Genomic DNA, 25284 nt, shown 5'->3' on the forward strand with positions numbered 1-25284 from the left:
CCCGAGGGGCCCTCCTGCTCTGGCCCAGCCCGAGTGGCCCTCCTGCCCTCCGGTCCAGCCCGAGTGGCCCTCCTGCCCTCCGGTCCAGCCCGAGTGGCCCTCCTGCCCTCCGGTCCAGCCCGAGTGGCCCTCCTGTCCCCCGGCCCAGCCCGAGTGGCCCTCCTGTCCCCCGGCCCAGCCCGAGTGGCCCTCCTGTCCCCCGGCCCAGCCCGAGTGGCCCTCCTGTCCCCCGGCCCAGCCCGAGGGGCCCTCCTGTCCCCCGGTCCAGCCCGAGGGGTCCTCCTGTCCCCCGGCCCAGCACGAGTGGTCCGTCTGCCAGGGTCAGCCCAAGTGGCCCATCTGCCCGGCGCAGTTAGCAGCGCCACCGAAGTGGGCTACGCCGACGGTGGAGCAAGGTCCACGCCCTGCACCTGAGCCACCTCCAGGATAGGTGGGTTGGGGAGGGAGGGTGTAGCACAGTGCCGTCGGTGACGGCAGCCACCCTCCCTTCCCTCCCTTATTGTTTTAGGGTTATTGTTTATGGGTTTTGTGTTGTTTTTTTTTTGTTGGTAGGTGCATTCCGGGGTCTGCACCTTGAGGAGGGGGGGTACTGTCACGTCCTGACCAGCAGATGGAGCTAGTGTTTTAGTTTTGGGGTCAGGACGTGGCATGTTTGTATTGGTTAAATGTTGGGTGGATGATTGGGACTTCCAATTGAAGGCAGGTGTGTATAGTTGCCTTTGATTGGAAGTCCTATATAGGTGTGTGTGTTTTTCTTTGGGGTTGTGGGTGGTTGTTTTTTGCACTGCGTTTCTAGCCTGCAGAACTGTAGCTGTTGTTACTTTGTTTGCATTGTTAAGTGGATGCTTTACTTCTTTATTTTAATTAAAGATGAGTATTCACATACCTGCTGCGTCTTGGTCCATTTCTACAGAAGACAGCCGTTACAAATAAACTGCTTAGCATTCTTTCAGGTTCACCTCTGGACAATGCAACAACAATAGAAAAGTAAACAATTGAGTACAAAGAGTAGGAAAAATACAAACTGTATGAAGTAAAAATAGAATGGTAATTTAGCTCAACTATAATACTAGACGGCACTCAAACGAATTGACGTTGGATATTTACACATGCATGTGCAGGACCGGGAAATAATATTGATGGTACCAGCCAGCAGTAGGAACCTAATCCTGATCATAGTAGTAGGCTACTGTATATAGACATATCTAGGATATTGATACCATGAATGGTGTTAGTAAGGTCACTTCAGAGTAATGCAAACAGATAGAAAATAACTCAATTTGAGTTGTACAGTACACACAAGCACCTAATTCGATCATAATCATATCTAAATGACAAATACATGCTTAACCATTCTGAATGAGACAGCAGTACTAACTGATTAAATAGCAGCTTGTAAAGATCTTATAAGAACATAATAAGTACTTACTAAACTCTTATAGTTTTAAGTCTTATAAGTCTTGGCCAAGTTTGTGTGAATGGATTTCAGAAAGTTTTATGATTAAGGCATTAATAATACAAGTCGATCTATCATCATATTATTGTTTTACACAGTGTACAGTAGCTTACAGGGATGGGATAGCAAGTAAATATATTTGAAGTCGGACGTTTACATACACCTTAGCCAAATACTTTTAAACTCAGTTTTTCACAATTCCTGACATTTAATCCTAGTAAAAATTCCCTGTCTTAGGTCAGTTAGGATCTCCACTTTATTTTAAGAACGTGAAATGTCAGTATAATAGTAGAGAGAATGATTTATTTCAGCTTTTATTTCTTTCATCACATTCCCAGTGGGTCAGAAGTTTACATACACTCAATTAGTATTTGGTAGCATTGCCTTTCAATTGTTTAACTTGGGTCAAACGTTTCGGGTAGCCTTCCACAAGTTTCCCACAATAAGTTGGGTGAATTTTGGCCCATTCCTCCTGACAGAGCTGGTGGAACTGAGTCAGATTCGTAGGCCTCCTTCCTCGCACATGCTTTTTCAGTTCTGCCCAAACATTTTCTATAGGGTTGAGGTCAGGGCTTTGTGATGGCCACTCCAATACCTTGACTTTGTTGTCCTTAAGCCATTTTGCCACAACTTTGGAAGTATGCTTGGGGTCATTGTCCATTTGGAAGACCCATTTGCGACCAAGCTTTAACTTCGTGACTGATGTCTTGAGATGTTGCTTCAATATGTCCACATAATTTTCCTCCGTCATGATGCCATCTATTTTGTGAAGTGCACCAGTCCCTCCTGCAGCAAAGCACCTCCACAACATGCTGTTGCCACCCCCGTGCTTCACGGTTGGGATGGTGTTCTTCGGCTTGCAAGCATCCCCCTTTTTCCTCCAAACATAACGATGGTCATTATGGCCAAACAGTTCTATTTTTGTTTCATCAGACCAGAGGACATTTTTCCAAAAAGTACAATCTTTGTCCCCATGTGCAGTTGCAAACTGTAGTCTGGCTTTTCTATGGCAGTTTTGGAGCAGTGGCTTCTTCCTTGCTGAGCGGCCTTTCAGGTTATGCCGATATAGGACTCGTTTTACTGTGGATATAGATACTTTTGTACCTGTTTCCTCCAGCATCTTCACAAGGTCCTTTGCTGTTGTTCTGGGATTGATTTGCAGTTTTCGCACCAAAGTACGTTCATCTCTAGGAAACAGAATGCGTCTCCATCCTGAGTGCTATGACGGCTGCGTGGTCCCATGGTGTTTATACTTGCATACTATTGTTTGTACAGATGAACGTGGTACCTTCAGGTGTTTGGAAATTGCTCCCAAGGATGAACAAGACTTGTAGAGGTCTACAATTTTTTTTCTGAGGTCTTGGCTGATTTCTTTTGATTTTCCCATGATGTCAAGCAAAGAGGCACTGAGTTTGAAGGTAGGCCTTGAAATACATCCACAGGTACACCTCCAATTGACTCAAATGATGTCAATTAGCCTAACAGAGGCTTCTAAAGCCATGACATCATTTTCTGGAATTTTCCAAGCTGTTTAAAGGCACAGTCAACTTAGTGTATGTACACTTCTGACTCACTGGAATTGTGATACAGTGAATTATAAGTTAAATAATCTGTCTGTAAACAATTGTTGGAAAAATTACTTGTGTCATGCACAAAGTGGATGTCCTAACCGACTTGCCAAGACTATAGTTTGTTAACAAAGAATTTGTGGAGTGGTTGAAAAACGAGTTTTAATGACTCCAACCTAAGCGTATGTAAACTTCCGACTTCAACTGTATCGACTTTTTGATACCAGTCCTACCGTTACACAAGGACAGATACAGGGAGTGGGTCCTAGTTGATGAGAATACATTTTTTGCTGAGGGATCTGTGTTATTTGCAAAAGAGAGGCTTTGATGGGACTTTAAAATAGAGTAGTTGCCAGGTAAAAACATTGCTAAAATAAAATGCCTTGCAATATTGTGACTCTGGCTGATTGCTGAACTTTGAAAATATCCCATTGCTAGGAACTGATTTAGGTTATCAGGTTAGTCTACTCTTCACACTAGAGTTTCCTCACCATTAGTGAGCTACCACTGTCTCTGCAAAGAGGTACCTGGAACCAAAAAGGGTTCTTCAAAGGGTTCTCCTATGGGGACAGCCGAAGAACCCTGTAAGGTTCTAGATAGCACGCTTTTTTCCCTAAGAGTGTGTGTTTGCTCTTATGGTTGCAGGTCTCAAGGAGTTGACTATGCAAGTCTCACTAGTTATAACCAGAGTCTTTTATTCAGAATCTAAGTTAAGCATAGATCGACATCCATATTAGTATAGCATGTGCTCCTTTTTTGCCAATAGACACCATTGCTTTCTAAGTCTGAGACTTGTTGAACGCACAATTGGCTATAATGCAATAATGCAACACCTGTTTTCTGTCACACACATCACATTAATGTAAAATTATTAAGAACTGGCACTCTGGCAGCCCCATTTTGCTAATCACACACACACACAGTGCGGGAGCGAGTCATTACGGAGGAACGGTAATCACATCGCCTGACTCACAGCAGGTCACCTGTTTGACTGGCGGTCGGGCAGTCACATGGTCCGTGTGCGTCGGTCAGTGTGGCGGTGTGACTTTCCATCAGATAACACTCTCTGATTGGTGTCACTTCCAGTTTTGGGACAACACAACTGACATTTGCACTGTGACTGCCCAAACATTGTATATTTGTTCTGTTTTCATTTTCTTTGTTTGGGCCAGTTCTGTTTTTTTAATCTTTGATTGGGCCAGTTCTGTTGGTTCTTACAGGCAACACTGTGTATTATCTGTCTGTTTGTCCCGGGATACAGGTATGTAGGTCTACATAGACCCACACACTCTTAGAAAGAAAAGGTGCTATTTAGAACATAAAGGTGTTCTTTGGCTGTCCCGATAGAAGAACCCTTTGAAGCACCCTTTTTGGGTTCCAAGTAGAACCCTTTTGGTTCCAGGTAGAACCTTTTGGGGTTCCATGTAGAACCCTTTCCACAGAGGGTTCTCCTATTGTGACCCCTTTGGAACCCTTTTTTTTAAGAGTGCATGTCATGTGGTCTGGAGGTCCTAGGCCACTGTTCTCCTGGTATAGAATTTCTTCCTCATTTAGTGTGGGCCATACACATGACTCACTGGCCTGGGGCCCTGGCTTTGGACGATGGTGTCAGGTTCAGCTCCTCTTTCTCAATTTGTGCCTTAGATTAGAGTATGATAGAGGGGAGGGGGGAAGGGGAAGATGTGATGAAGGGAAAGTGGGGTGAGATGCGAGCTTGTTCACAGAGGGTGTGGGTGAGTTGGATTGATAGATCTAGTCCAGACATTTTTCCATTGCATTTTTGGCAGGTCCTGCCTTGCCCCTCATAACCCCTACCAAGACACACCTCCCAATTCACACCTGCTAGCTGTCCCCAATTTCCCCAGCCACCCCTACTTCGCCGACCCAAGTGGTACATTCCAAATTTAGGGCCCACTGGTTGCCTTGGGAAGGATTCATATTTTTGCGTGAAATAGGGAAGTGTTTGTGGTGGATGGGGTGAGTTAGCTGTGGTGTACTGGTGGGGAGCGTCACCCTTTTGGCATGTGTTCTAAAATAGCGGAAAGACAGAATGACTGCCAGGGCAGTGCAGACAAGCCCATCTGGCTGTCCAGAAGAAGTGTTGAGTCATAGGTCCAGATTGGTGGTGGTGGACATTGGCTTTCTCCCAAGGTCCAGGCATCCAGCCTTTGCACACCATCCCCTGCAGAGGAATGGGCTACATATCTATGCATATCATTAATGTAATCCTTTCTATAGATGTACATTTTTCAGCCACTGCAGGTCTCAATCTAATCAATAAGATGAACGTGTCTCTTCACCCAATTATAACCATAATGCTTTTTAACTGAATTTAACAATGGCATGATCCATCAAGACTATCTCCTTTGCACATGCTGTTCAGCTTCTATATGTCTAATATACTGTATCTAGGCCACTCATGTAATCTGACAGACCCACAGTGCAGACCCCATAGAAGTTACAGTGTGATGGTGGTTATTCTGTATGCTGATGAAGCGCTCCTCTTGACTTCAGCCAATGGTGTATAAGGTCAAGACATGGCTTTCTGCTTCCGTTTCACCCCAAAAGACGACCTCTGTGACAGGCCTTCAAGAGTAGGGGGCGGCTAAAACGCCCTCCCGTCGCCCCTCGTCCCCTCCGCACCTTCTCTCCGTCGTTTGAAAATACCAAGAGAGTTGTGCGCCACTGTACTGATGTCATTCTATTCAAACTGGACCCAGACGCTCCACAAACTTCAAAGAGAGGACACGTTGAGTTAAACATTTAGAACTATCGCCACCTCGTCGGTTTTCATTTTGGTTCCAGTTTTTGTCTTGAGTTTTACTTTTCCTTTCGACTTTTAATACAAGTACCAGGTTTATTGTCCTTATTCCAATTGGCTTTTTTTTCACGTGGTGTCCAGTTGGGATAGCGCGCGGGGGAGCGGGACACAACTGTCACCGACTGTAATCTGAGTCTCGCGCTGTCAAAGACATGCCGGCTGGGTTTCAGCAACTCGGAGGGGAGGTAATCTAAACAACACTCGCTTTTATAAGAAAATAGTTGATTTGCAATAAGTAAATTGCAATGAAATGTTTTCATGCGCACTAACACTGAGTAGCCTATGATGGATGAAGTAGAATTTAATCACAGGTTGCTATTGACACTGATTGTCAGTAGTCTAGCCCATGTCTCTGCATAATGTGTGATTTAAAATGTATATTTTGTTGTTTAAAACCTTTTTCTACGACTGTAAAAGCATAATTATCAAATTATCTATTCATCAAATTATGCATTTATTGTTTATATTTTATAATCCAAGTTTTAGGCTCTCATTAGAAAAAAGAAAAATCGATCACGCACTCTTATCCTAGTATATATTTGTCTAAGTATCTCTCTTTATCTGTTTATTCTCATCCTCCTCTGAGTGCATGATCGATTTTTTTGTCACCTGACAAAATAACTGGTCCGCCAGTGGCATTGAATCCCGCTGGTCACACACTGATTGAATCAAAGTTCAATGAAATGAAGTTGAATTGACGCCTGTGCATACAATGATGACTCCATCCAAGCAAACGGTCACTAATACCACTGCAGAATCTTGTGATCGATGACGTGGTTCACAACAACATGGTTGACCAAAATAAGGACAGAGCAACTGCTGTGTTTGTTAGTGCCCGTCAAATATAACAAGATAAGAAAAAAGACATAGTGTTTATTTTGAGAGTGAAATGAAATTTGACATTTTGTGTTATTAGAATAATTATAACAATTGCTAATCATACATCAAACAAAACATCATGTTCTATTTTCTGGAAGATTGACAAAACATAACGTCAACCTTTATTTTGGACATGAGAGCCCTTAGTTTTATTGGTCCTATATAGTGACCTTGATCAGCAGAGAGACCAGCGTGCTTACTGATCAGGGCTGAGATGAATATAGGTTGGTTGGTAGATCACCCAGTACAACCTGTACCTTGTTCCTTACCACAACTGACACCTTAATTCAAAATCATTCTTCTTAGACTTACTAGGATTTCAGCATCCTTGAGGTATTCTTTCTTGTCATGATTGATGGCACAATAGCAAAAAAACACATCACCAAACTGTTGTATCCAGATGCCGGTACGTTTAAATTGGTTGCTGATGACAGAATCTGAGACAGTGAGAAACAATATTATCTTGCCTTGACCTCAACTCTGTCCCATTTGTTTCCGTCTTTCCCAATATGTTCTACATATGCAGGCTACAGTTGAAATGTTGTGAAGCACGTTCTGTGAAGTGAAATAGAGCGTGACTCTTGCCTTTAGACTTGAAATGTTGTACGATGTGGGACACACACACACACACACACACACACACACACACACACACACACACACACACACACACACTTTCCCTTTGTTTTGCTTTATTTTGACAAACACAGCTTATCTGGAGACTCAACACAGCAAGGTTACAGCAACACAGACAGACACACCCTGACACAAACTCAACCAGGTGTATAACACACATTGGGACATTTATTAATGAACCATTCTACCATGTCTCAGAATAGAATAGTATAGACCAGAACATAACGCATAGAATATTGTAGAATAGAACTATGTCCTCTGACGGGAACTGCTTTGCACAGTCTTGTTTAGTTAAAATAAAACAGTAAACACTCCATGTATATGTTTTATTAATAACATAACATATTGCTAACATTTTTGGAGAAGAAACTGTAAACCCTATCTAGCTATGATAGGATGTGAACTAAGTAACGGTGCATTACAGCCCGTGTTTAACTAATGTGAACTCAGTGGTATGTTGTGGAGGCTTGTGGAGCCAGTCAGCTTTCTGTGTTGAAGGTAAACAGATGTAAACAGTAGGAAGGCCTGGTCAGTTTCTCCCCGAACCCCTAGCTGTCAGTCACAGTGGCAACAGGTGCCTGTGAGATGATGGGAACTATATAGAACTCAGCGTTCAATCACCCAATCACACGATACACAGGAAAGTCCTGGACACGGCTACAAAGATCCTTTCTCATTTAGTACCACAGTTATATATAGTGGATATTAGAGAGGTGTGTCTGGAGGGAGGTGGGGTCTGTTTGTGTGTGTGTGTGTGTGTGTGTGTGTGTGTGTGTGTGTGTGTGTGTGTGTGTGTGTGTGTGTGTGTGTGTGTGTGTGTGTGTGTGTGTGTGTGTGTGTGTCTGATGGTGTGTAGTCTTGGCCTTTACTAAGACAGGAGAGTTCCCAAAATATAGAAGCTTGTTAACAGTCGAGACCATGGTCATCTTACAACAGCTGTTTCATCATTGTCTGTGTATGGACAGGACATTGTCTGTGTATGGACAGGACATTGTCTGTGTATGGACAGGACATTGTCTGTGTATGGACAGGACATTGTCTGTGTATGGACATGACATTGTCTGTGTATGGACATGACATTGTCTGTGTATGGACATGACATTGTCTGTGTATGGACATGACATTGTCTGTGTATGGACAGGACATTGTCTGTGTATGGACATGACATTGTCTGTGTATGGACAGGACATTGTCTGTGTATGGACAGGACATTGTCTGTGTATGGACATGACATTGTCTGTGTATGGACATGACATTGTCTGTGTATGGACATGACATTGTCTGTGTATGGACAGGACATTGTCTGTGTATGGACAGGACATTGTCTGTGTATGGACAGGACATTGTCTGTGTATGGACATGACATTGTCTGTGCAACAAACCATACCTTTCTAGATGGTCCATCTTCTCCACATCCTTCACACAATGTCTTTATGAACAACCACACAATTGCATCATGGTAACAGTGAGGTGTTGTGTTCTTGTGTGTGCTCTACAGACGGTGACTGGAACCCTTGCTCTCTCAGTGTTCACCGCTGTATTGGGTTCCTTTCAGTTTGGGTACAACATAGGTGTCATCAACGCTCCTCAGAAGGTAAGATCGACTTGCACTCATCAACCAGAGCTATTGATACAGAGTTCTGCAAATTAGAATTTCCTATAGATGCCATGTTTGCACCAAAAGTGTTATCATGAAACATGGGTCTGCAAACATAGATGCTAGTGCCAGAACCATGGTTCTCAGCCGGTTGCATACTTCAGTGTAACACACTTCAAAACCAGGTGAGGTGGTTCAGAATCTGAATAACTGTTAACCAAGAACTCTTCAATGTGTTGCCTCACATTTCATTTCACACACTGATAGGTGAGTGTGGCTGCAAAACTACCTGAGACAGGTAGTGAGTTGGCATTTACACAGATGTCCCCTTGATTCCACCCAGCTAAGCTAAGTCTCACCGTTTCAACTGATAAAGGGCAGCGACTGAAAACAGCTCTCTGTGCTCTATGAGTGAGTCATCAAAGAGAGTTGCTGTTTAAGAACTGACCTGGGAATTAATACCTCTAGCATGACCTTTTCTAAAACCGATTATTGTTGTTGTTTTCTCTAAGGACCAGGTACACTACATGACCAAAAGTATGTGGACACCTGCTCGTCGAATGTCTCATTCCAAAATCATGGGCATTAATATGGAGTTGGTCCCCCCTTTGCTGCTATAACAGCCTCACTCTTCTGAGAAGGCTTTCCACTAGATGTTGGAACACGGGGACTTGCTTCAGCCACAAGAGCATTAGTGAGGTTGGGCACTGATGTTGGGCGATTAGGCCTGGCTCGCAGTCGGCGTTCCATTTAATTCCAAAGATGTTCGATGGGGTTGAGGTCAGGGCTCTGTGCAGGCCAGTCAAGTTCTTCCACACCGATCTCGACAAACCATTTCTGTATGGACCTCACTTTGTGCACTGGGGCATTGTCATGCTGAAACAGGAAAGGGTTTTCCCAATACTGTTGCCACAAAGTTGGAAACACAGAATCGTCTTGAATGTTATTGTATGCTGTAGCATTAATATTTCCCTTCACTGGAACAAAGGGGCCTAACCCAAACCATGAAAAACAGCCCAAGACCATTATTCTTCCTCCACCAAACTTTACAGTTGGCACTATGCATTCGGGCAGGTAGCGTTATCCTGGCATTCGCCAAACCCAGACTCGTCCGTTGGACTGCCAGAGGGTGAAGCGTGATTCATCCCTCCAGAGAACTCGTTTCCACTGCTCCAGAGTCTAATGGCGGCGAGCTTTACACCACTCCAGCCGACGCTTGGCATTGTGCATGGTGATCTTAGGCTTGTGTGCGGCTGCTCGGCCATGGAAACCCATTTCATGAAGCTCCTGACGAACAGTTCTTGTGCTGACGTTGCTTCCAGAGGCCGTTTGGAACATGGTAGTGAGTGTTGCAACCGAGGACAGACAACTTTACGCGCTACGCCTTTCAGCACTCGGCGGTCCCGTTCTGTGAGCTTGTGTGGCCTACCACTTCGCGGCTGAGCCATTGTTGCTCCTAGACGTTTCCACTTCACGATAACAGCACTTACAGTTGACGGGGGCACCTCTAGCAGGGCAGAAATGTGACAAACTGACTTGCTGGAAAGGTGGCATCCTATGATGGTGTCACATTCTACTGACAATGTTTGTCTATGGAGATTGTATACACCTGTCAGCAACGTGTGTGGCTGAAATGCCGAATCCACTCATTTGAAGGGGCGTCCACATACCTTTGTATATAGAGTGTATTTGTACACCACAGATGACTTCTCCCTTTCACAGTTCAGTACAGTCTATGGGACGGTTTCCTGGACACAGATTAAGACTAGTCCTGGACTAAAAAACAGCTTTCAATGGAGTTCTCCATTGAAAGCTATTTTTAGTCCACGACTAAGCCTAATCTGTGACTGGAAAACCAGCCCTATATGTTTTAAAAGCAACATCCTTATGTTAGCACTAACAATTACGTATTGAAACTTGGTCGATGACTCGACATGTCAATAGTTGAGGGGAGATGGAAGATAAAAGACATTGAGGGATTTAGAAGAGAGAGAAAGGGGAATAGAGAGAGAGAGAGAGAAAGGGGCAAAAGAGAGAGAGAGAGAGAGAGAGAAAGGGGGAATAGAGAGAGAGAGAGAGAAAGGAGGATTAGAGAGAGAGAGAGAAAGGGGGAATAGAGAGAGAGAAATGCGGAATAGAGAAAGAGGGAAAGGGGGAATAGAGAGAGTGAGGATGTACTTTTAGAGAATAGGAGATAGATAAAGAGAGAGCGGGGAAGAAATAGATTGGATGCAAGAGAGAGGGGTGTCCAGGGGAACATCTGAGTAATGTCAACACCAGGGGGTGTGTGCACCACATGCTGCATGACGAAACACACAGCGTTGCCAAAAATACCCCCATCCTCACCCCTCCTCAGCTCTCCTCCCCCTCATCCCCTTATCCCCCCTCACCCCTCCTTCCAATCCTCACCCCTCATCATTCCTCACCCCTCATCCCCCTCCTCACCCCTCATCCCCCTCCTCACCCCTCATTCCCTCCTCACCTCTCATCCTCTCCTCACCCCTCATCCCCTCCTCACCCATCTGCCCCCTCCTCACCCATCTGCAAGCCTTCACAATTCACACATCTATTTACACCCTCTACCCCCCCCCATCTCAGGTATCCTTCACAGCTGAGGGGTGCAATCGGAGGCAGAGGGGTTTAAGGCAGTGATTCTGGTGCCATGGGAAAAAGGGGCTATTTTGGGCTTTTGGGGGGCGACACTCACAAGGTTCGCAGAGGGTTCACGCCGAGACAGAGTCAAGGGCAGATGGTGTCGTGTTCGGAGTGGGATGTCCAGTACAGCCTCCTGAACCATATAGATATAGTTAGATGCTCTCGCTGCTATCTAGACATGCCCTTAGATCACTATCCTCAAGACCCCTTCTCGTAAAATGTGTTAGTCGGGGTTGGGTCATGGGGTTTTGATGTGGAAATGGCATATGTCAGAACATATATCTGCTAATTACTAATATAGAGAATATATTGGAACATATGTCAGCTACCATACATTAAATACACTGAATGTACCAAACATTAAGAACACCTACCTAATATTGAGTTGCACCCCCTTTTGCCCTCAGAACAGCCTCAATTCGTCAGGGCATGGACTCTACAAGGTGTTGAAAGCGTTCCACAGGGATGCTGGCCCATGTTGACTCCAATGCTTCCCACAGTTGTGTCAAGTTGGCTGGAATTCCTTTGTGTCGTCGACCATTCTTGATACACATGTGAAACTGTTGAGCGTGAAAAACCCAGCAGCCTTGCAGTTCTTGACACAAACCGGTGCGCCTGGCACCTACTACCATACCCCAAAATCTTTAGTCTTGCCCATTCACCCTCTGAATGGCACACATACACAATCCATGTCTCAATTGTCTCAAGGCTTAAAAATCCTTCTTTAACCTGTTTCCATCCCTTCATCTACACTGATTGAAGTGGATTTAACAAATGACATCAATAAGGGATCATAGCTTTCACCTGGGTTCACCTGGTCAGTCTATGTCATGGAGAGAGCACTTTATATCAAATGTAGCATCGTTTCATGCTGCATATATTGCATTGTGGGTAGACAGCAGTATCATTCAACTGTTAGTACCTGTATTTAGATACAGCCAGTGAGTGAGTCAGACAGAGGAACTTACTTGGAGTCAGTGAGTTGTGTTACGAGAGGGGCCTTACAACCGACGTGGCTCCTCTGGTCATGAGTCCCGGTCCCTTGACCCTCTTAACTCACAGTGTCAAAACTTTTACCCCTGTGCCATCTATTTACCAGGCCCAAAACAACCTTTAGACTGAACTGACATCTATTTGTGTTAAATTACAGTTTAGTCACTTAGCAGACTCTCTTATCCAGCATGACTTACAGGAGCAATTAGGGTTAAGTGCCTTGTTCAAGGGCACACCAAGATATTTTTTGGGGTTACTGGCCCAGCACTCTTAACCACTAGGCTACCTGCCTAGGTAAGGGATTAATGAGTAGGAAGTTAGTCATGTTGGCAGCCAAGAGGCACAGAGTTTTGGGTTGTGGTTATAGCTGGTCTGCACAGAACAGTTTGTCCTAGTATTCACACAAAGCATATCTCTCTCTGTTCCATTACCAAAGTATTTATCTCAAGAAATAAGTAACACTTTGTTAGGCCTCGCACACACTTACATTTTTTGTCATTTAGCAGACGCTCTTATCCAGAGTGACTTACAGTAGTGAATGCATACATTTCATTTCATGCATTTTTTGTTGTTGTACTGGACCCCCGTGGGAATCGAACCCACAACCCTGGCGTTGCACACACCATGCTGGCGTTGCAAACACCATGCTCTACCAACTGAGCCACAGGGAAGACTTACTACCTAGATTCAGTATATGTGGCCCATGCCATCCCACTAGGCACAAAATGGTTGAATTAACATTGTTTCAATGTAATTTGTCAACGTATCGTGATGTGGAATCTATGTAGAAAATACATTGGATTTGTAAAAAAGTTATCAACTTGTTTTGAGGGTAAAATTTTAACCACGGGATATGTCATCATAGTAACCATAGTAACAAAATGTCTACATATTTTTAACCTTGTATACAATATGTTGAATTTGTACCTTTAAAACAACATCAGATCTTCAACGTTATAACCATTATCATAAAAGCAGCAGCTTAAAACCTAAATAGGCCTAGGGTTTCAAGCTTTGGTTGATTTCAAATGTTATGATATTTAGTTACATTAAATTGTGTTTGGTTGTCAACACAACCAAATATTAACATTTGAAGGAGCTGTATCTTCTGCTTGGATAGTTCCATCTGTACCACTGACTTAGTCTGGCTTTAATTCCAGTTTGTCTACAAATGAATAATTCATATGTTGGATTCAGGTATCCATCTCAGGAATAGGACTAAGGGCCTCCTGAGTAGTGCAGCGGTCTAAGGCACTGCATTGCAGTGCTAGGGGCATCACTACAGACCCGGGTTCAATCCCAGGCTGTGTTGCAGCCAGCCGTGACTGTGAGGCGGTGTGCAATTGGCCCAGCATCATCTGGGTTAGGGGAGGGTTTGGCCGGCAGGGATGTCCTTGTCTCATCGTGACTCCTTGTGGTGGGCTAGGCGCATGCAGGCTGACTCGGTTATACAGAGTTTCCTCTGACACATTGGTGCAGCTGGCTTCAGGGTTAAGTGAGCAGTGTGTCATGAAGCTTGGCAGGGTCATGTTTTGAAGGACGCATGGCTCTCAACCTTCGCCTCTCCCAAGTCCGTATGGGAGTTGCAGCGATGGGACAAGACTGTAACTACCAATTGGATATCACAAAAAAGAATAGGATCAAACTTTATTTACAGTTTGATTTGATATAGTTGAGATGGATACCTGAATCCAACATATCAATGATTAATTTGTATACAAACTGGAATTAAAGCCAGACTAAGTCAGTGGTACAGATGGAACTATCCAAGCAGAACATACATCTCCTTCAAATGTTGATATTTGGTTGTGCTGACAACCAAACGCAATTCAGTATCAGTGATTCAGCGGCCTGGATTTGATCCAGGGACTGCAGTGACACCTCTTGCATTGACATGCAGTGCCTTAGACCGCTGTGCCACTCGGGAGCCCCGAATGCAGGAATCAAACCAACAACTCTGGTGTTGTAAGGAAGCACAACGCTCCAACCAACTTAACCAACTAAAGAAATGTTATCTTAACATTGTTGTCTTCCTAACTTGTTCCCAGATCAGTTTGTGTCTTACCAACTCCTATGGTCACTGTCGTGCTGGGACAACACAAACAGACCTGGGACTAGGCTATAGTCTTCCTAAGGAAAAATATTAGCTCTATTAAATGTCTCATATCTCTTCTCCTGCCTGTCCAGATCATTGAAGCGGACTACAACGCTACATGGGTGCATCGGTATGGAGAGCCCATCCCCAGCAGTACCCTCACGACCCTGTGGTCCCTGTCCGTAGCCATCTTCTCTATCGGCGGCATGATCTCCTCCTTCTGTGTGGGCGTCATCTCAGAGTGGCTGGGGAGGTAGGAGAGATGATACACACATGTATGCATGTGAGAGCGGGCACACACACACACACACACACACACACACATAATGCACATATACACACAAGTACAAGCACACACACACTTGTAAACTTCATAGCACATTTATTTTTTTATTTTGCATAGATGTAGGTACATAGAGAGATGTATTCACTTTCTCACAGACTTAGGGCTAGTATGTACACACATAGACCTACACACTGATACACCCACGTAATGCCTAGTTGTCAGCACTCCTGAGTGGCGCAGCGGTCTAAGGCACTGCATCTCAGTGCTTGAGGCATTGTTACAGACACCCTGGTTCAAATCCAGGCTGTATCGTAACTGGCTGTGATTGGGAGTCCCCATAGGGCAGCGCACAATTGGCCCAGTGTCATCTGGGTTTGGCCGGTGTAGGCCGTCATTGTAAATACAAATTTGTTATTAACTGACTTGCCTAGTTAAACCAAGATGGTTCCATATAGATAGTGTCAGTCAGTTAGATCCAACATGGTTCCCCATAGATAGTGTCAGTCAGTTAGATCCAATGTGGTTCCCTATGGATAGTGTTAGCAAATCAAACTTGTCACATGCTTTGTAGACTAACAATGAAATGCTTACTTATGGGCCCTTCCCAATAATGCAGAGAGAAATATATAGGAAAAACAGTGGGAGTGACTGTGTCGGTCAGATCCAACATGGTTCCCTATGGATAGTGTCAGTCAGTGGGAGAAAGTGTTACGAGGCAGTGGCTCGACTCAGTTTCCTATTGTAACCCAAGCAAGGATGTTATCTGGACACAGACCCAGAGCCCTCTGTGATTGAAAGAGGATCCCAATGGAGTAGAGTGGGAGTAAGAAAGCCTGAGTCGGTCTTTCCCCCTAGACTTGAGTTTCTCATGGTGGGCAAAATTACAGATTGCCCCTTTAAGTCTATCAAAAGTGTGCAGGTTTGTGCATGTGTCCATTTTCTTTATCAGCATGAATTAGACTGAGTAATAGAAGCCAGACTTTTATTCCATAGGCTGGGATCCGCACTGCAGCTGTTGCAAGAACACATTTTTCTGGCTGTCCACTGGTTTCAAAAACAAAGATTGATAGGCAGCTTAAACTTCTTGAATTCAACCATCAACTATACATTTAGATTTGCGAACAGCCATCCACAACAACCACAATCCATGAATCGCAAATAGCTAAATGAGAGCAGCAGTGTGATTCACATCAATGCGCTATGTAGATATCAATAATGAGTGGTATCCGTATCGCCGTAGACTAAACCACTGCTGTCATCCTTACCTCCAAGCGTTTATTTAAGTTGGAAAGTCTTTGGATGCCGACAGCAGTCACACCATTGGAAAACATAGCTTGGACTGTAGCCTACAAAAGCCTATTCCTGCTCTTTTTCCGCGATTCATCAAACATATTTGGTGTGTCATCATAGTGGTCTCTGACTTGTGGTCAGACTCGCTCAGGTGGAACAAACTTAAACTCGCACCTTTTTTAAATTCTGATTTGAATGTCATTGAGAAAAGTATCAAACATCCTTTCTGAATCTAAAAGTAATCCTTGAGGTAATCATCTAGTTTTTCAAAAGAATCTGTAATCTGATTACAATATTTTTGCTTGTAATGTACAGTTACCGTTTTTTTGTAATCCCTTACTTGTACTCCCCAACCCTGCCTGTGACACTTTCTCCTATGACACTTTGTAACATGGATAAGCAGCAGAGGCATTATCTCTGTTTTGTGATCTGCCATTAAGAGGCTAAATGGTGGAATTGTCGAAGACCTATTCTTGTACTGTCTAACTGGCAGAACACACACTACTCACAAATATCAATTGTATATCTGCAAACCAACAACTAATAACTTGAAATGTACATAATATTTACTTCTAGTATACCAATGATAACTAATATATTTCTCTTTATTCTGACAGGAGGAAAGCCATGCTCATTAACAACTTGTTTGCCTTCATCGGAGGAGGTTTGATGGGCATGGCCAAGATCAGCCGGTCCTTCGAGATGATGATTCTGGGACGATTCGTCATCGGTGCATACTGTGGTCAGCACTCATCCTGCAGATTGACTATCTCAGAAATGTGTTTTGATGTGGTTTAATGCTGTTTGAATGGCTTTTCAGTGGTGTAGTTGTAGACAGACTATATTGTTTTCTATGGTTGTAGATGAACAGTACTGACCAGTGAAATAGTTCATAGGAACCACTATCGCTGCTCGGTTTTCTACACACCTTGGTGTACCAGTTTCTGAATCGGAGCTTCATTCTCTTTCTCCCAGGATTGGCATCGGGGCTGGTGCCCATGTATGTGGGTGAGATAGCCCCTACCAGTCTGCGAGGGGCATTGGGCACGCTCCACCAGCTGGCTATTGTCACAGGGATTCTCATAGCACAGGTACAGCTCTCAGACCACACAATGTATTTTTCTCTACAGGCCAGAGAATGGTGTTTGTTCTCCACAACACATCTATCTGAACAAGTATTAAAGTAGTCAACCTCTCTCTCTCTCTCTCTCTCTCTCTCTCTCTCTCTCTCTCTCTCTCTCTCTCTCTCTCTCTCTCTCTCTCTCTCTCTCTCTCTCTCTCTCTCTCTCTCTCTCTCTCTCTCTCTCTCTCTCTCTCTCTCTCTCTCTCTCTCTCTCTCTCTCTCTCTCTCTCTCTCTCTCTCTCTCTCTCTCTCTCTCTCTCTCTCTCTCTCTCTCTCTCTCTCTCTCTCTCTCTCTCTCTCTCTCTCTCTCTCTCTCTCTCTCTCTCTCTCTCTCTCTCTCTCTCTCTCTCTCTCTCTCTCTCTCTCTCTCTCTCTCTCTCTCTCTCTCTCTCTCTCTCTCTCTCTCTCTCTCTCTCTCTCTCTCTCTCTCTCTCTCTCTCTCTCTCTCTCTCTCTCTCTCTCTCTCTCTCTCTCTCTCTCTCTCTCTCTCTCTCTCTCTCTCTCTCTCTCTCTCTCTCTCTCTCTCTCTCTCTCTCTCTCTCTCTCTCTCTCTCTCTCTTTCCTTCCTTCCTTCCTTCCTTCCTTCCTTCCTTCCTTCCTTCCTTCCTTCCTTCCTTCCTTCCTTCCTTCCTTCCTTCCTTCCTTCCTTCCTTCCTTCCTTCCTTCCTTCCTTCCTTCCTTCCTTCCTTCCTTCCTTCCTTCCTTCCTTCCTTCCTTCTCTCTTTCCTTCCTTCCTTCCTTCCTTCCCTCTCTCTTCCTTCCCTTCCCTTTCTCCACCTTCCTACCTTTTCCTTAGGTCCTGGGTCTGGAGTCTTTGCTGGGCAGTGAGGAGTTGTGGCCAGTGCTGGTGGGTGTGACCGTTCTGCCCACTGTCCTGCAGATGGTGCTGCTGCCCTTTTGCCCCGAGAGCCCCCGCTTCCTCTACATCATCCGTTCCCAGGAGCACCACGCCAAGAGCGGTGAGGATCCAGTCACGACCATGTACCAGGACTCTCTAATGGCCTCTTTTGCTTGTCTCCTTTCTTTGTCTCTTTTTCTTTCTGGATGAACGGAGAGGACCACAAGCAGAACAGGGGCAGGGTTTGAATAACAGGGGGGCTAGGGAGTCTGGGCAACCCCAGAGCAAGTCAGCCTCCCCCACCACACACACACTCTGAAACGCATCTGAAGTTTTATTCTCAGCCTGATTCTCATTCCCACTCATCCCTAGGCTTGAGGAGGCTGACGGGGAGACAGGAAGTGGGGGATATGCTGGCGGAGATGAAGGAGGAGAAGAGGAGGATGGACATGGAGAGGAAGGTGTCCATCGCAGAGCTCTTCCGCTCCCCCATGTACCGGCAGCCCATCATCATCGCCATCCTACTGCAGCTCTCACAACAGCTGTCCGGGGTCAACGCTGTGAGTACTAGAGGAGGGAGGAGAGTGGGGAAGAGTGTGTGTGTGTCTAAGGATCTTTGTAGCCGTGTCCAGGACTTTATCGTGTGATTGGGTGATTGAACGCTGAGTTCCATATAGTTCCCATCATCTCACAGGCACCTGTTGCCATGGTGACTGACAGCTAGGGGTTCTGGGAGAGACTGACCAGGCCTTCCTACTGTTTACATCTGTTTACCTTCAACACAGAAAGCTGACTGGCTCCACAAGCCTCCACAACATACCAATGAGTTCACATTAGTTAAACATGGGCTGTAATGCACCGTTACTTCATACTTAGTTCATATCTTATCATTTTTTTTTATTTTATTTTACATTTATTTAACCATGTAGGCAAGTTGAGAACAAGTTCTCATTTACAATTGCGACCTGGCTAATATAAAGCAAAGCAGTTTGACACATACAACAACACAGAGTTACACATGGAGTAAAACAAACCTACAGTCAATAATATAGTAGAAAAATAAGTCTATATACAAAGTGAGCAAATGAGGTGAGATAAGGGAGGTAAAGGCAAAAAAGGCCATGGTGGCAGAGTAAATACAATATAGCAAGTAAAGCACTGGAATGGTAGATTTGCAGTGGAAGAAAGTGCAAAGTAGAAATAGAAATAATGGGGTGCAAAGGAGCAAAATAAATAAATAAATAAATACAGTAGGGGAAGAGGTAGTTGTTTGGGCTAAATTATAGATGGGCTATGTACAGGTGCAGTAATCTGTGAGCTGCTCTGACAGCTGGTGCTTAAAGCTAGTGAGGGAGATAAGTGTTTCCAGTTTCAGAGATTTTTGTAGTTTGTTCCAGTCATTGGCAGCAGAGAACTGGAAGGAGAGGCGGCCAAAGGAGGAATTGGCTTTGGGGGTGACCAGAGAGATATACCTGCTGGAGTGCGTGCTACAGGTGGGTGCTGCTATGGTGACCAGCGAGCTGAGATAAGGGGGAACTTTACCTAGCAGGGTCTTGTAGATGACTTGGAGCCAGTGTGTTTGGCGACGAGTATGAAGCGAGGGCCAGTCAACGAGAGCGTACAGGTCGCAGTGGTGGGTAGTAAATGGGGCTTTGGTGACAAAACGGATGGCACCGTGATAGACTGCATCCAATTTATTGAGTAGGGTATTGGAGGCTATTTTGTAAATGACATCGCCGAAGTCGAGGATTGATTGGTAGGATAGTCAGTTTTACGAGGGTATGTTTGGCAGCATGAGTGAAGGATGCTTTGTTGCGAAATAGGAAGCCAATTCTAGATTTAACTTTGGATTGGAGATGTTTGATGTGAGTCTGGAAGGAGAGTTTACAATCTAACCAGACACCTAGGTATTGTAGTTGTCCACATATTCTAAGTCAGAACCGTCCAGAGTAGTGATGCTGGACGGGGGGGGCAGGTGCAGGCAGCGATCGGTTGAAGAGCATGCATTTAGTTTTACTTGTATTTAAGAGCAGTTGGAGGCCACGGAAGGAGAGTTGTATGGCATTGAAGCTCGTCTGGAGGGTAGTTAACACAGTGTCCAAAGAAGGGCCAGAAGTATACAGAATGGTGTCGTCTGCGTAGAGGTGGATCAGAGACTCACCAGCAGCAAGAGCGACATCACTGATGTATACAGAGAAAAGAGTTGGCCCAAGAATTGAACCCTGTAGCACCCCCATAGAGACTGCCAGAGGCCCGGACAACAGGCCCTCCAATTTGACACACTGAACTCTATCAGAGAAGTAGTTGGTGAACCAGGCGAGGCAGTCATTTGAGAAACCAAGGCTATTGAGTCTGCCGATGAGGATGTGGTGATTGACAGAGTCGAACGCCTTGGCCAGGTCAATGAATACAGCTGCACAGTATTGTTTCTTATCGATGGCGGTTAAGATATCGTTTAGGACCTTGAGCATGGCTGAGGTGCACCCATGACCAGCTCTGAAACCAGACTGCATAGCGGAGAAGGTGCGGTGGGATTCAAATTGGTCGGTAATCTGTTTGTTGACTTGGCTTTCGAAGACTTTATAAAGGCAGGGTAGGATAGATATAGGTCTGTAGCAGTTTCGGTCAAGAGTGTCCCCTCCTTTGAAGAGGGGGATGACCGTAGCTGCTTTCCAATCTTTGGGAATCTCAAACGACACGAAAGAGAGGTTGAACAGGTTAGTAATAGGGGTTGCAACAATTTCGGCAGATAATTTTAGAAAGAAAGGGTCCAGATTGTCTAGCCCGGCTGATTTGTAGGGGTCCAGATTTTTTAGCTTTTTCAGAAGATCAGCTGACTGGATTTGGGAGAAGGAGAAATGGGGAAGGCTTGGGCGAGTTGCTGTGGGGGGTTTAGTGCTGTTGACCGGGGTAGGGGTAGCCAGGTGGAAAGCAAGGCCAGCCGTAGAAACATGCTTATTGAAATTCTCAATTATAGTGGATTTATCGGTGGTGACAGAGTTTCCTATCCTCAGTGCAGTGGGCAGCTGGGAGGAGGTGCTATTATTCTCCAAGGACTTTACAGTGTCCCAGAACTTTTTTGAATTTGTGTTGCAGGAAGTACATTTCTGCTTGAAAAAGCTAGCCTTTGCTTTTCTAACTGCCTGTGTATATTGGTTTCTAACTTCCCTGAAAAGTTGCATATCACGGGGGCTGTTTGATGCTAATGCGGAACACCACAGGATGTTTTTGTATTGGTTAAGGGCAGTCAGGTCTGGAGAGAACTCAGGGCTATATCTGTTCCTGGTTCTAAATGTCTTGAATGGGGCATGCTTATTTAAGATGGTGAGGAAGGCATTTAAAAAAAATAACCAGGCATCCTCTACTGAAGGGATGAGGTCAATATCCTTCCTGGATTCCCGGGCCAGGTCGATTAGAAAGGCCTGCTCGCTGAAGTGTTTCAGGGAGCGTTTGACAGTGATGAGTGGAGGTCGTTTCATAGCTAGATAGGGTTGACAGATTCTTCTCCAAAAATGTTATCAATATGTTATGTTATTAATAAAAACAAATACACTGAGTATACCAAATATTAGTACCACCTTCCTAATATTGAGTTGCACCCCCTTTTTCCCTCAGAACAGCCTCAATTCGTCAGGGCATGGACTCTACCAGGTGTCTTCCCTGTGGCTCAGTTGGTAGAGCATGGTGTTTGCAATGCCAGCATTGTGTGTGCAACACCAGGGTTGTGGGTTTGATTCCCACGGGGGCCAGTACAAAAAAAATGTATGAAATGTATGCACTCACTACTGTAAGTCGCTCTGGATAAGAGCGTCTGCTAAATTACTAAAATGTAAGTGTGTCGAAAGCATTCCACAGGGATGCTGGCAAATGTTGGCTCCAATGCTTCCCATGGTTGTGTCAAGTTGGCTGGATGTCCTTTGGGTGGTGGACCATTCTTGATACACATGGAAACGTGTTGAGCATGAAAAACCCAGCAGCATTGCAGTTCTTGACATATTCACACCGGTGCGCCTGGCACATACTACCATACTCCGTTCAAAGGCACTTAAATATTTGGTCTTGCTCATTCACCCTCTGAATGGCACACATACACAATCCATGTCTCAGTTGTCTCAAGACTTAAAAATCCTTCTTTGACATATCTCTTCACCTTCATCTACACTGATTGAAATGGATTCAACAGGTAACATCAAAAAGGATCATAGCATTCAACTGACTATACAAAACATTAGGAACACCTACTCTTTCCATGACATAGACTGACCAGGTGATTCCAGTTGAAAGCTATGATGCTTTATTGATGTCACCTGTTAAATTCACTTCAATCAGTGTAGATAAAGGGGAGGAGACAGGTTAAAGAATCATTTTTAAGGCTTGAGACATGGATTGTGTATGTGTTTACTGTTTTGTTTTATTTTAACTAAACAAGACTGTGCAAAGCAGTTCCCGTCAGAGGACATAGTTCTATTCTACAATATTCTATGCGTTATGTTCTGGTCTATACTATTCTATTCTGAGACATGGTAGAATGGTTCATTAATAAATGTCCCAATGTGTGTTATACACCTGGTTGAGTTTGTGTCAGGGTGTGTCTGTCTGTGTTGCTGTAACCTTGCTGTGTTGAGTCTCCAGATAAGCTGTGTTTGTCAAAATAAAGCAAAACAAAGGGAAAGTGTGTGTGTGTGTGTGTGTGTGTGTGTTCAAACTCTTCCACAGGCAATCCTCTTTGGCCATTTTCACAATTTGAATCAGTGTTAGAATGGACAATTCCACCGTTACACAAACCATATTGCCTTTTGGCACATATTTAGTCAGTATTACTCAGACAGCGACCACGTTCCTTGACCAACCATCTTCTATTTCTCTCCTGTCCAGATCTTCTACTACTCCACCAGTATCTTCCAGAAGGCAGGGGTCCAGAGCCCTGTCTACGCCACTATAGGAGCCGGTGTGGTCAACTGTGCCTTCACCGTGGTCTCGGTACGCTAGCAAGGTCCTGTAACCAGGCACCTCCATTACTGTTTAACTCTTCACCTTTATCACTGAACAAAGAAGATAACGTAGTGAGTCGACCCAACCTAGACTTTCCCCTCCAAATAGGCCAGAGTTGGGTTGCCAGGTCATGATTTGTTTTTTTAATGTTATTGATTGGGTTGAGGGTTGATCTTTGATTTTAAAATGCAAACTTCTCTAGTTAAGCCATCACTTTTGTGTTTGCATCCTGTAGAAAGCTCCTACATAAAATACAGTCTTTTAGATTGGAGAATTCCTTAGGCAAACGCCAGTTGGAAAATTCAGTCAGAATCATCTGCAAAGTTTTGCCTCAATTAGAAATGAGCAAGCATGACCCGGACCTGTTGTTAATGACCTGTTTGTCACCTTGTTCTCATCCAATCAACAGCTCTTCCTGGTTGAGAGGACGGGTCGCCGGACACTACACATGCTGGGCCTGTCTGGAATGTGCGGCTGCGCCATTGTCATGACAATGGCTCTCGCCCTATTGGTCAGTCCCAGACGAATACCAACAAGCTCAATAAGACATTAACATATCATAATGGCAACTTTGGTGGACTGGAATAATGTATCCATAAACAGAAAATTACTACACTGAACAAAAATATAAATGCAACATGTAAAGTGTTGGTCCTTGTGCTGGGGACAACAAAACTTTACTCTAAAATGTGCAGTTTTGTCTCAACACAATGCCACAGGTGTCTCATGCTTTGAAGGAGCGTGCAATTGGCATGCTGACTGCAGGAATGGCCACCAGAGCTTTTGCCAGGGAATTTAATGTTAATTTCTCTACCTTAAGCCTCCTCCAACGTCATTTTAGAGAATTTGGCAGTGCGTTCAACCCGGCCTCACAACCTCAGACCACGTGTATGGCATTGTGTGGGCGAGCGATTTGCTGATGTCAACGCTGTGAACAGAGTGCCCAATGGTGGCGATGGGGTTATGGTATGGGCAGACATAAGCTACAGACAAACACAATTGCATTTTATCGATGGAAATTTGAATGCGACGAGATCCTGAGGCCCATTGTAATGCCATTCATCCGCCGCCATCACCTCATGTTTCAGCATGATAATGCACGGCCCCATGTTGCAAAGATCTGTACACAATTCCTGGAAGCTGAAAATGGCCCTGTTCTTCCATGGCCTGCATACTCACCAGACGTCACCCATTGAGCATGTTTGGAATGCTCTGGATCGACGTGTACGACAGCATGTTCCAGTTCCCAACAATATCCAGGAACTTCACACAGCAATTGAAGAGGAGTGGGACAACATTCCACAGGCCACAATCAACAGCTGATCAACTCTATGCGACGGAGATGTCGCACTGCATGTGGTAAACAGTGGTCATACCAGATACTGACTGGTTTTCTGATCCATGCGCCTAGCTTTTTTTTCTTCCTTTTATGAACTGTAACTCAGTCAAATCTTTGAATTTGTTGCATGTTGCATTTATATTTTTGTTCAGTATAGAAGGGGCACCCTATTCAAGTCAATGAGGCCATAATGACTATTTCTATGCATGTACCACCTTAATTGGGGAGGACGGGCTCATAGTAATGGCTGGAATGGAATGGTATCGACACAAACACATGATTTCCTTGTGTTTGATACCATTCCAGTCATTTATGATCAGTCCTCCACTCACCAACCATGTACCTCTGGCAAAACCGTCTCCTTTCCCTTGGCAGGACAGTGTTCCCTGGATGAGTTACATCAGCATGCTGGCCATCTTTGGATTCGTGGCCTTCTTCGAGGTGGGCCCCGGCCCCATCCCCTGGTTCTTTGTGGCTGAGCTCTTCTCCCAAGGCCCCAGGCCTGCTGCTATGGCCGTGGCCGGATTCGCCAATTGGACAGCCAACTTCATTATCGGCTTTGGCTTCCAATATGTTGCTGTAAGTACAGTGGTCACTATGGTGTTTTGGGGGAATTTTGGGATGGTAATATAATGGATATTGATCAGTGAAGTGGATGGTGTCTGATTGAGTTGAAATGTTGAATGAATGTCTTAAGATACATCAGTGAACATATT

General features: G+C 44.7%; 1 protein-coding gene across 2 annotated transcripts in view; it reads left to right on the forward strand.

Annotated features, from left to right (window-relative positions):
* Window positions 1–25284, forward strand: part of LOC100136540 (solute carrier family 2, facilitated glucose transporter member 4) — a 33524-nt gene that overhangs the window by 6716 nt on the left and 1524 nt on the right. Inside the window, exons 1-10 of one of the 2 annotated variants that reach the window (XM_014206765.2) lie at window positions 5669–6030; window positions 8859–8954; window positions 14793–14953; window positions 16894–17018; window positions 17252–17367; window positions 18196–18358; window positions 18610–18797; window positions 23113–23217; window positions 23639–23740; window positions 24944–25147. In XM_014206765.2, the coding sequence (XP_014062240.1) occupies window positions 5998–6030; window positions 8859–8954; window positions 14793–14953; window positions 16894–17018; window positions 17252–17367; window positions 18196–18358; window positions 18610–18797; window positions 23113–23217; window positions 23639–23740; window positions 24944–25147 (1293 nt within the window). In that variant the 5' untranslated portion in view covers window positions 5669–5997. Of the gene's footprint in view, window positions 1–5668; window positions 6031–8858; window positions 8955–14792; window positions 14954–16893; window positions 17019–17251; window positions 17368–18195; window positions 18359–18609; window positions 18798–23112; window positions 23218–23638; window positions 23741–24943; window positions 25148–25284 lie in introns of those variants that run through there. The other variant, XM_045721584.1, reaches the window with a different exon arrangement.

Source organism: Salmo salar, chromosome ssa07, assembly GCF_905237065.1.
Source record: "Salmo salar chromosome ssa07, Ssal_v3.1, whole genome shotgun sequence".
Lineage (NCBI taxonomy): Eukaryota > Metazoa > Chordata > Actinopteri > Salmoniformes > Salmonidae > Salmo > Salmo salar.